Source organism: Lagenorhynchus albirostris, chromosome 3 (genome assembly GCF_949774975.1).
Source record: "Lagenorhynchus albirostris chromosome 3, mLagAlb1.1, whole genome shotgun sequence".
NCBI lineage: Eukaryota > Metazoa > Chordata > Mammalia > Artiodactyla > Delphinidae > Lagenorhynchus > Lagenorhynchus albirostris.
The window spans coordinates 27,755,479-27,767,910 of record NC_083097.1 but is presented as its reverse complement, the minus strand read 5'-3'; the positions used below and the strand labels follow the sequence as shown (position 1 = coordinate 27,767,910).

The window sequence follows — 12,432 nt, the reverse complement described above, 5'->3', positions numbered from 1 at the left end:
GAATCATATAGTATATAACCTCTTGAGATTGGATTGTTTTCATTCAGTGTAATTCCCTTGAGATCCGTTCAAGTTGTGTATATGGAGAGTTCGTTCCTTTTTGGTCCTAAGTAGCATTCCATGGTATATAACAGTTTATTTAGCCATTCACTCATTGAGGGACATTTGGGTTGTTTCCAGTTTTCTGCTATCATGCATGAAGCTGCTATAAACATTCCACTACAGGCTTTTGTGTGAGCATAAGTCTTCATTTCTCTGGGACAAATGTCCAGGAATGTACTTGCTGGGTCATATGGTAGTTGCATGTTTAGTTTTTTAAGAAACTTCAGACTGTTTTCCATAGCGGCTATACCATTTTACGTTCTCACCAGCAGTGTACGAGTGACCCAATTTTACCACATCCTTACCATTGTTTGGATGCTGTCACTTTTTAAAATTTTAGTCATTCTGATAGGCAGGTAGTGATATCTCATTGTGGTTTTAATTTGCAGTTCTCTGACGGCTAATGAGGTTCAACATCTTTTTGTTGTGCTTATTCGCCATCTGTATATCCCCTTCAGTGAAATGTCTCTTCATGTCTTTTGCCTGTTTTCTCATTGTTCTTTTACTGTTGAGTTTTGAGAGATCTTTAGATTCTCTAGAGGCAAGTCCTTTGACAGCTATATGGCTTACAAATACTTTCTCCCACTCTGTAGCTCATCTTTTCATTCTCTTCACAAGTTTCTCTCAGAGCACAAGTTTTTCATTTTGATGAGGTCCAATTTTTCAGTTTTTCCTTTTCTGGATCATCTGATTAGTATCCAGTCTCTGAACTCTTTCCCTAGGGACCCAAGACTTTCCCCTATGATTCTTTTCGAAAGTTTTATATTTTACATTCCAGTCTGTGATACATCTTGAGATAATTTTTGTATAAGGTGTGAAGTTTAGGTCAAGACTCATGTCATTCCTCAGAATTTTGTAATTTTCCAGATACAGATCCCGTACATGTTTTGTTAGATTTATACCACTTTCATTTTCTTTGGAACAATGCAAAATGGCGTGATTTTTAAATTAATGAGTATTCTTTCAGAGACTTCCTCCCCCCAAAATAAACAAACAAACAAATGTAGGGTTTAAAACAAACCTCAAAGCAATCTAATCATAGCTAATGTTTTGTCTGATAACTTGCCTTCTTGTCTGAAGGGGAAGTAAGGCACCTTTCTAATGAGGCTGGTCACCGATTAGAAGTACAGCTTCATCAAGCAGCCCCTGTTCTCATAGTCTTTGATTCAGTAACTGACCTGAGTGACCTTCAGCTAGTTCTTCACTTCTCTGAGGTTTAACTTCCTCTTATTATAAAATGAAAATAACAATGCTTTCTTTACAAGTAACGCTGAGAAGATGAAACTAAATTAGAGAATTTATGTGAAAATATCTGGCACATAAGTAAATAAATGATCAAGAAACGTTTCTTTCCTTCCTTTTCTCCTTTCCCATCCTTCTACCCTCCACCCTCACTCCTTTTCTTTCCTCCATTCGTAATTCATGCCACCTAGCCAGTTCCTTATGGTGGGTGTGGGATGTTTGTTCCAGTAGGGTTCCTGTTCTAACTACAGTTTGACTAGTTGAATAGGAGACTGACTTACCTGTGCCCAGCTAGTCCCCAGAACCTCTCTCCCTCCACCACCGTATACCCTATAATGGATGCTATAATGATGAGAATTGTTAAATAATGAAGTCTGTTGCTTTTATTTAAATTCTTTACACTAGGGAGTTCAGTGAGTTTTTATGAGCGATGAGCCACCTGTCTGTGTTTTCATGAAGGGAAGGTGATCTATGGTAGTCAATTAGCATGGGTGGGGGGACCTGGGAGTACCTCTGACAAGCAAGTACCTCTGTTGGATTTGGGTGTGGGCCTTAGCAAAATACAGAATATAGAGAAGCAAGCTCATAGTTTGATGTAGAGACAGCCCTGAAGATCTTGGGCCGAGCCCAGAGTAATAGACTTGGATTGGAGTGAGCCAAGGGAGGTAGTCATTCTCCACGTAGAATCCACCCTGTTTAAGAGATGGCACTATATAGAGATCCCGAAGAAATGAGGCAAGGGAAAGGAATTTCTCCTTTAGAAATTCGAATTAAACTGGAGCCCTTCTAGGGCTGATTATCCCTTTTTTCTTCTCTCCCATTTGACAAGTGTTCATCCAGTTAATTTGGAACAAGCCCTCTCCTTCCATCTCCAATAGTAACTGCGGGCCAGCTAGATAAGACTCGGGAGCCCTTGAAGTTGCAGGCTGGGGCATCTACCTCAGCATCCTAATTGTTGTCAGACAATCAATGATCCTAACTGGTTAAAAGCCTGGAGAGATTATGTCACCCTCTGCCCTTTACCCACAGATGTCAAACCAAGATGGAAACCATGGGCAAGGAAACATCCAGTACATCCTTGCAGGATACCTCATGAAAGGAAGATGCTTTTTGTTGAAAATCTATTCATTTTGCATTAGAAATAAAAATGTCTCTTTGGAATTGTATTGGCTTAGGAAGAAGAGAACCAGTAGAAATAGAACTTCAAACAGATCTTGGTCTTTGCTAATATATTTTTAGTTTTTCTTCAAGAGCTACTTGTTCCAGTAATAATTTCTATCCTGCAGTGCTCCCCTTTGCGTTCTTTTAGTGGAAGTCATGGGAATGATAGTGTTTAGAGAAGGGGGTTGGCCCAGAGGAGTACATTGGCCTCCCTGAATTCTTGCCAGATGTCTGGGACACCCACCCAGAGCTCATCTCACCTAGCTGCTTCTGAAGACTAAAATGATGGGCTCTGACCAGAAAAATCACCCATGCCAATCTCTTCCTCTTCTTTCTCCAGCAAGGATTGAAAATAGTTCACCATGCAGAGAAGACACTGTCCAGCTTCTGTAAGTGGCAGAAGAGCATCAATCCCAAGAGTGACCTCAACCCTGCCCATCATGATGTGGCCGTCCTTCTCACCAGGTACCCCAGAACCAGGGGCTGCAAGGCAGGGAGGGCTGGCAGGTGAAAGGGTTGCCAGGTATTCAACCTCATGAGATTCTTCTGCTCTTTGCTGCTCTTGTCATTTAAAAGGCAGTGTCTATCAACTAGACACTTCCTGACTCCCATACCAGTAAGGGAGCAGTCAGCAAACTTGCTAAATGTGCACAGCTCTCTGTGTTAATAAACTGCATCTGCTCTTTCCTATCCCAGTGATGATTTCATCTTTAAAACTGGCTTTTCGGTGCAGCTCTATAAACAATCAGGAAGCTTGTTAGCAGATCCTCATTAAAGGCTCCTTTAACTCTTAACCATGGAATTTCTCATCCTTTAATTTTCTTTTTAAAAATTTCCTCCAATTTAGAAAGCTGCAGCTATCTCTACAGAAATCAGTCCTCCTTGTAACCCATCTCTGACTGATGTTGAAGACAGAATATGGGGAGAAGGTCCTCCCCTGAATAGGCAGAGTGGTTTGCTTGCACCTTTCTCCCTTTTACCCTCATGAAGATACTATTTGTTCTGACTACAGAGTGACCCTATGGTGCTAAAGAAGAACCGTCAGACCTTCTAGGACTCATAGCTGTGAAAAGCTAGTGAATTTACCTGATCAACCTAGGCTCTTGGAATGCTATGTTTGCTCATTGATTCATTAAATATTTTTTGAGTACCTACTATGTAACAGACACTATTTTAATCTAGACAAATGAAGCTCTTAATGGGGGGAAAGTAAGTTTTCACTGGGCACTCCTATGCACATTCAGACACATCCTGAAATCCAGAGATGTGTAGTGGAAGAGGCCTTTCAGCCTGGCCCTCCAGCTGAAGAGACCCTCATGAGCGGAAAGGCCCTGGGTGTCTGTTTGTTGTCCCTGGGGAGGACAGGCTGCCCCTGAACACCTTGGCTTGTCATCTGTCCCTTTGACAGGGTTATCCCAGTGCATAAGTTATGTACAAGGGATGATAATCAGCCCCCCACCCTATCCAAATTTCTGTCTTACCCTGACCCAAAATTCCAATCATTAGAATCACTCTTTCGAATGATAGTATCAAAACTTCGGTTGAATGCAAATACGTTCCAAAATAAGTCCGTGGCATAAACCTATTACGTTAGGTTCATTAGGTCTTATGACACATGGGTTGATCATAGCTCCCCTGGGAAATAGGTTGGTGTGGGTGTAGAATGTAAGCACAGAGGCTTTGGGGAGTCAACAGGCAGCCAGGGAACATGAGGACCCAGGCAAGTGGCCAGGGGAAGACTTCGGTCTAGGCAGGACCTGGCTGTAGGGAAGAACCCTGGATCATGGGACCAGCATCGGCCACCTGGCAGCTGTGTCTCAGCACCGTCTCCTTTCTTTCCCTGAAAGCAGAAATAGTTTCTCCTCTCATTCTCACATGCATAAATCAGTGAGTTAATGATAGTTGGCCTTTAGGGAGTATTTGACACGGGCCAGGCCCTATGCTACATCTGTTAGAACAATCATTCCATTTAATCCCCACAACAACCCTGGTAGTTCATTACTGTCAATCATTCCTATTGTACAGATGGGGAAACTGAGGCTTAATTATGTCACTTGCCCAAAATCTCACTGCTTTTAACAGGTACAGTAGAGACTTAAATCCAGGTAGCTTGACCCCAATAGCCGTACTATTACTCAGTAAGAATACAAAGGATCTGTTCTCCTTTTTTTCTTACTGTGATAATTTTTCTTCCTTAGAACAGGGGTCAGGTTTCAAGCTTTGATGAACCTTACCAACTCCTAGACAGTTGAGAGAATTTCAAGTTCTGAAGCAGGATTTCTCAATATCAACACCATTGACATTTTGGGTTGGCTAATTCTTTGCTCTGAGGGGCTGTGCATTAAAGTGTATTTAACAGTATCCCTGGGGGCTTCCCTGGTGGTCCAGTGGTTAAGAATCCACCTTCCAATGCAGGGGACGTGGGTTCGATCCCTGGTCTGGGAACTAAGATCCCACACGCCACGGGGCCACTAAGCCTGTGTGCCATAGCTACAGACCCCACGCACTCGGGAGCCCACGCACCACAATTAGAGAGAACCCCACAGGCCACAAGAAAAGATCCTGCATGCCACAGCTAAGACCCAACGTAGCCAAAAATAAATAAATATCAGAAAAAAACAAAACAAAACACAGTATCCCTGGCCTCTATCCATGAGATGGCAGTAGCACCCTCCTCGAAGTTGTGACAGCTAAAATTGTCTCCAGACGTTACCAGATGTTCCCTAGGAGGCTGCAGGGAACAAAAATCAACCCCTGTTGAGAACCTCTGCTCTGAAGAAATAGGTAGGCTCAGGAAGGGAGGGAAGTATAAGACTGAACTTGCTTCTGGAGGACTATGCTGAGATCCACCTCAACAGAGCTCGCTATAGAGGTGCATTCAGTAGAAGGTGGTTTTGGTGTGAACACGCCTTGTGAAATGGGGCTGGTGGCTGCATGCCAAGGCGTGTTTTCTCTTTTACTATCCTCAGTGCATGGTGGAGGTGGAGCTGATCTCCTCCTGGAGCTCTTTGCCTGCAAGACCACCCCTATCTTACAATCCTTTTGTTACCTGCTTTTATCTTCTTTAGTGCTGGATACTTAATAGGCACTCAATGAACAGTTATTTAAGGGACCCAACTTCCTGCACTTTCAGAAAGTTGGTAGATTACCAAAAAGCATCATTCATCTTTTCCCAGCAGCTCCATGCAGACCTAGACTTTTTTTTTTTTAATGAAATAATAAAAAGTAAATCTAGCAGTAGGGGTGGAAAAGCGTTTGGTCGGTCCTCCAACAGACTCAGAAATTATTTGAAATGCTTGGGCTATATGATCCAATCTAGCTCTCCAACACGGAACTACCACTGCTAGAAGGGGTGCGGATTCACATCTGCTGCGCATGCTGGGAGATGACAGTTGCTTTCTCCTGTTCCATTGTCCCAGCCATTGCCTCTTGGAGAACTGAGAACTTATGGGGGTTCTCAGAGCCTGAACCTTTTCTGTGGCCCAATGGACACAAAAAGCAGACCATTTATTGCCAGAAATCACACCCGCACAAACCCCATGATCTGAAGGTCTGAAACCAGCTAAAGCTCAGAACCCTGTTGGCGTTTGTGCTAGTCTTTCTTGGCGAAGACTTCTTGAACTAAAGAAAACCATATGACTAATTAACGACTCTTCAAAACTCTTGTCACTGATTGAAATGAGCCCTTCTAGGATATGGGAGCACATTTTTATATTTAAAAACTGTAACTAGTATTTTGTAAGATCCTAGGAGTGTTTGTGTGTCCATCCCCTCCCATATGCAGTATTGTTAGGGTGGTGGAACTGGAGAGACCATTAATTTGATCTCTGGATGGGTTGATTGCACCAATTCCCTTTTTCATGAATGACTAAAAATTCTCAGATGAGTTTTGATGACAGACCTCAGAACAACCAAAAAGGTGTTTTCATGTCTGAAAAAACCTCAGCCACTGATGGTTCTCCCTTCCCTATTTAAAAGTTCAAATTAATTCCAGTTTTCAGTCAAATCCTTCCCTTATGGGTCAAATAATATAATTTGGTCTCCTGAGATTAAGAGCAAAAACAACTCTAAGTAGAACATTTGCCATATTTTCCTACCTTTTTCAGGTGTTAGTGAGATTCAGTCATCAAGTGGTGAAATCAGAATAATTCTAGTGAATTCAAAATTGCTCCCTCATTCGTACGGACTATTAAAACAATTTTAATCATGCTTTACAGACCATATTGAATGTGAATTAATACCCAGATTTTTTCCAGGAGGGTTTTTTTTTTCTAGATGTTTCTTTGCGTACCTCCTCATCTCTGTTCTTTACTTTCAGAAAAGACATCTGTGCTGGTGCCAATCGCCCCTGTGAGACTCTGGGTCTGTCCCACCTGTCGGGAATGTGCCAGCCTCACCGGAGTTGTAACATCAATGAAGACTCTGGACTCCCCTTGGCTTTCACAATTGCCCATGAGCTTGGACACAGGTAAAGGGCCAAGGAAACCGAGATCTCTTCCTCATGTTCATGCATCAGTATCAGTAGAGGGAACGGAGGGAAACTTAAACAGGGTGTCAGGAGAATCTGATTGCATTGTGGCTTGAGAATCACCCTCTTAACTCTCTGCTTCCTCATCTGTAAAGGGGGGAATGGGGAATCACACATGACAAAGGTTCCACTGTCTTCTCTGCTCTGACCCCTTGTACCATCGACATCACAGAATCGAAGAGGCCACTGCAATTCTCTGAGTTAGAATGAAGCGAGCAGAAACAAGGAGACAAGCTTTAACTTAATTGATTAATTCAGGAATAACAATCCCTATTTAGTTCTTATGAAACTGTAAGATTGTTAATATCACTAAAAAGTCATAAACCTTAACATTTTATGCCAGACGCTTTGCATTGTGTCACTGAATCCTCTCAACAACATTATGAAGTAGATACTATTGTTAGTCCCATTTTACTTATATGTATTAAACGAGAACACTGAATAAAGAAAAACTGGAAAACTGCTATAAACTTGGAAAGCCCAGCAGACCAACACCAGTTAACAGAAGGTCCAAGTTGTCACACAAATGTGTGAATTTGATTTGGCAGTTTTTAAAAAGTAAACTAGTGGTAATACTGCCATGTGATCCAGCAATTGTACTCCTGGGCATTTATCCTGGAGAAATGAAGATTTATGTTCATACCAAAAAGCCTATACATGAATTTTTTTTTTGCACATCTTTATTGGAGTATAATTGCTTTACAATGTTGTGTTAGTTTCTGCATGAATGTTTATAGAGGCTTAGTCTTAATAGCCCAAAACTGGAAGAAACCCAGGGGTTGTTTCAACTCAATATGGTGAATTGTTAAATAAAATGTGATGGACCCATACCATGGAATACTACTCAGCAAGAAAAAGGAACCAACTATTGATACATGCAATGACCTTGATGAATCTTTGAACGATTACGCTCAGTGAAAAAAGCCAATCCCAAAAGGTTACATACTGTAAGATTCCATTTACGCAGCATTATTGAAATAACAAAATTATCTAAATAGAGAACATATTAATGGCTACCAGGGTTTGAGGAGGGAATGGGGGAGGGAAAGAAGTGAGTGTGGCTATAAAGTGCAATGTGAGGAATCCTTGTGATGGTGAAAATGTTCTGTCTTGACTGTATCAACATCAGTATCCTAGTTGTGATATTGTATTACAGTTTTGCAAGATGTTACCATGAGGGGAAAGTGGGTAAAGGGTACATGGGACCTCTTTGTATTATTTCTTACAACTTGCATCTGAATCTATAATGATATAATATTATAAAATCAATATATAAATATAATAAATTAAAAGTTTAATTTTTGAAAGAGGACCTTGGGCCATGTACAGATGACCTAAATAGAACACTGTCTTCTAAATGGCAAAAAAAAAAAAAGTTTTGGGGCACTGATAAGAAAGACAAAGTTGAAAGAAGACATATAACCTTGAGTTTGAGTGATAGAAAAAAATGCTTTGGTAAGACACAAAACGGAAGAAGAGAAGACATTAGGAGTGTCCTGAGAAGCTTGTTCATAGCTAAAGATGCTTCTGAGGTATTTAGTTCTTTCTTTAGGTGTAAAGTTCTAACTAGCTGTGGACCAAACTGAGAAACCCTGGGCAGATCGATGAAATGCCCTGAAGCTGCCCGGAAAAAGAGAAACACAATAAGCTACTATCCTAAGAAGATACTCATTATAGTTCAATGACAAAGATACCCCACTGTTCTTGAAAACGTAGTGTTTCATCACTGATTGCGTAGGATGCAAAAGAGAAAGTGAAGTTAACTAACTTGTGCTATGGCCTAAATAAATAGTTTGATTTTTATTCTGAGAAAATTTAAAATTCCGTTTATGAGAAGCCTGGATTACATCCATCATCCGTACCTAAGCTCTCATCCCTTATTGGGTGAGTTACCAAAAATGAAGATGGAATTCCAGCAGGAAATTTAAAATGTCTCTCTGAGACGTAGCATCCTTTTCCTTCAAGTAATGAAAATATCACGATAGAGATGAACACTTAAAATGCAATATCCACCCAATACATCCCACTCTTCTGGATTGTGATATTCCATTTATTTCATTTATAGAGCTTTGCTTGTTGCATATACCAAATTGATATTTTCTGAATGCGTTAGAAAAGCTCACATTCATACTTTGATGATTCTTGTTCTCTGCTGGTTCTGCTCCACCATAAAATAAACAGTAAAAGGCAGGGAATGTCTCACCAAGTGATACCCTGAAACCCAGGCAGTGACTTAGCTTACTGTTTCATGTCTATAATTTCATAAACCCATCTAACAGGAATTACAAAACAAAGATGTACTAAAGCAGGCTAATCCAACAGCCCAGTTAGTTGTTTCAGACTGTAGTAGGTTCCTTACTCCAAGCTGCTCTTGATGTTCATCCCCCCTGCTGGAAAGTAGCTTCCTGGAAACACCTTCCATCCCTTTGACCCCATGTGCTTTCCTTCTCTCTCATTATTCATTGACCCACTAATCCCATGTGACAGGAGTGCTGCCCCCATTTAGAGAAAGTAGACATGTCCAGAGGGACCTTTGTTTAGCAGCACTGCTTTTCTTTTGTTGGATGGGAGCACAGAGGAGTGATAAAACTGTAGGGGGAATCCTTTAGTGAATTAAAAAGTTTAGAGGGAACAAAATCAGTTCCTTTTGGGGAACTAATATATTTAGAGTACAGGTTTGAAGCCACCCAGTATACACGATCCAGCCATATGGCTTGTCTTATTGGTTTTTTGGCCACGAGGCATGTGGGATCTTAGTTCCCTGACCAGGGATCGAACCTGCACCCCCTGCACTAGAAGATGAAGTCTAAACCGCTGGACCCCCAGGGAAGTCCCGCTTGTCTTATTGGAATAGCCAATGCTAGAAAAACAATTATTCATGGAGATTTTTAGAACCATGCTTGTTTAGGATTTTTCCTGATTATTGAACAGGTGAACTTGTGGAATACCTTATGAACTGGGTAGGACTGGATTTGCAACAGGCTGGGGAAGGCTTGCTTGGGGAGTGGGGGGAAACAACTTTCATTGAATTAAATTCTTTGTGGTCGGGTGGTGAGAGCTCTGTAGATTAATCCTCTGACTCCTTTGTGAGTTTTGTATTCATGTGGAATGTGATCAGAGTCTGTAAGTAAGTTGATAACATCTTAATGCATTAAAAATAATACAAGAAAATCCCTAAATCCTCCAAAGACTATTTTCTGCAAGAGTTGCTAATGTTGATCAGGAGATTTTATTAAAGTTAGATATGAGCTTCCCTGTCAGAGGGATTGAATTTCACTAGCAGTGTAAGAGGTCATACTTTCCTCTGTTCAGATTTGGAAAGTTGAGCCAACATCTCTAGGCTGTAAGTGTCCAATAAGCAGATTCCAGCGGAGAGGGGTCTTGTGGGGACTCAGAAGTCATCTTGATGGTGATCCTGAGGATTTGGCTTATAAACGGACACTTCTCAGTCTGCCTGTTTCCCAGGCACCTCCTTGCCATGGGAGTCAGTTAAGCACTTTAGGGCCTTTCAAGGTTGCTTCACCTGGTCATCCCTGGCAGTGGGAGGTCAGGGAGCCAACCCAGCAAGACACAGACAAGAGCACTGGTTTAGGAGCACAGAGATCTGCAGAAGACCTAGTTTTGCCACAAACTAGCTCATGACTTTTGACGGATCTCAGACTCTCAACTTACTTATCTAGAAAAGGGAAATAAGCTAGCTAGACAATGATAAAAACAGCAATAAAAAATGTCTGTCATTTACACAACATATATATATGCCAGGCACCTTGCTCAGTGATTTTCAAAGTTTATTCCACTCAAATCTCATCCCAGGACTATGATGATGACTCCATTTTCTGCTCAGTGAAACTCAGCAAGTTTCAGTAACTCACAGATCCTTAAGTAGCAGAGCTGGAATTCAAATCCAAATCATCTGTCTTCAGATACCCCACTCTTAACCCTTGTACTGTAAGGTCTCCCTAATATCTGATGTTGGAGGACTCATAACAATACTAGAAAGAAATCCATCCCCTCCAAGCTTGTGGCCTTTGACAAAGTCTTCCATAGGCTTCCCCTCTCATGCTCTCCCTTAAATTATGATGAAAAGGGAAGAGGAAGGTTTTGCTCTTTTGTGCTACGGTTGCTACAGCAGGAGAAAGAGGACAGCTGGACGCAAGATTTGCCCCCGACTCTAGTCTCACAGAAGCCAAAGCCAAACTGGAAGCTTTTAGCTTTCTGCCAAACAGAAGTTTTTGAATTAGCCACATGGCTCCCAGGGGTTGCATATTTGAAACAAAGCCATGCCTGAAATGTTTCCTGTGCTTTTGAGTTGAAAATTAGCTAGACCCCTCCAACTTCAAAGGCCCACTTTGTAATCAGATACCTTCTGTACAGAGGTAGATCTCCGTGGGTTATTTTCACCTTGGAGAAACTGTGGTTTCCTCCTTGTTTCACGCCTGCCTCCGTGATATCCTTGTGTCTCTTCCCCCTGCAGCTTCGGCATCCAGCATGACGGGAAGGAAAATGACTGTGAGCCTGTGGGCAGGCACCCGTCCATCATGTCCCGCCAGCTCCAGTACAATCCCACCCCACTGACGTGGTCCAAGTGCAGCAAGGAGTACATCACCCGCTTCCTAGAGTAAGTGACTGCACATCTCAGGACAGCCTCACTTGGTTCTCTGTAAACCGGAAGTCACTTTGAGTTCTACCCGAGGCCCGGAAAAGTCTCAGTTCCTCTCACAGGTCACAGTATGAGGGTGGCAACAGAAGGGGTGGACCTCACTGCTGCTTTCTGACCCTGAGATCTAGGTGGGTTTTGCCTCCGGCCTCAGCCGGGTGAATACTCCGTCTCCCCCCAACTCCCCCTTCAGCTTGCTTCTGTCTGAAGGTGGCTCTTTATGACCTGATCGTGAGTTAAGTCCCTGGGGACTGGCAGAAGCAACCCAGACAAGTCAGTGGTCATTGTACCCCATTTGGGGTAAGATGGTGATTTTCTCACTTTATCACTGCTTGTATTTCTTAGATCACATCTGAACAAATGGTGTGAGATGCGATTTGCATTTCCTTTTAGACAACTCTCACCTTGGGCCTGATAGAAATAAAGTTGTCTTGAAGGACAGAGTACACTAGAGGAATGGAAGTTTCTCTTGAATGAAAGACTAAATCTTTCATTTAGGAGGAGATCATAAGCAACTGCTCTCATTTCTATTAACTCATTTTCAGCCGAGGCTGGGGGTTCTGTCTTGATGACAACCCCAAAAAGAAAGGCTTGAAGTCCAACGTCATTGCCCCTGGAGTGATCTATGATGTTCACCACCAATGCCAGCTGCAGTATGGCCCCAATGCTACCTTCTGCCAGGAAGTAGAAGTAAGTGTTGGGTATATTGGTGCCTCTGGTGGGTATGGGCAGGGCTTGAGAT

At 42.1% G+C, this 12,432-nt stretch overlaps 1 protein-coding gene across 1 annotated transcript in view; it reads left to right on the top strand.

Annotated features, from left to right (window-relative positions):
• Positions 1–12,432, top strand: part of ADAMTS12 (ADAM metallopeptidase with thrombospondin type 1 motif 12) — a 387,137-nt gene that overhangs the window by 230,555 nt on the left and 144,150 nt on the right. Inside the window, exons 6-9 of the mRNA XM_060146935.1 lie at positions 2,846–2,970; positions 6,824–6,973; positions 11,508–11,651; positions 12,236–12,380. Coding sequence (XP_060002918.1) covers positions 2,846–2,970; positions 6,824–6,973; positions 11,508–11,651; positions 12,236–12,380 — 564 coding nt within the window. The remainder of the gene's footprint in view (positions 1–2,845; positions 2,971–6,823; positions 6,974–11,507; positions 11,652–12,235; positions 12,381–12,432) is intronic.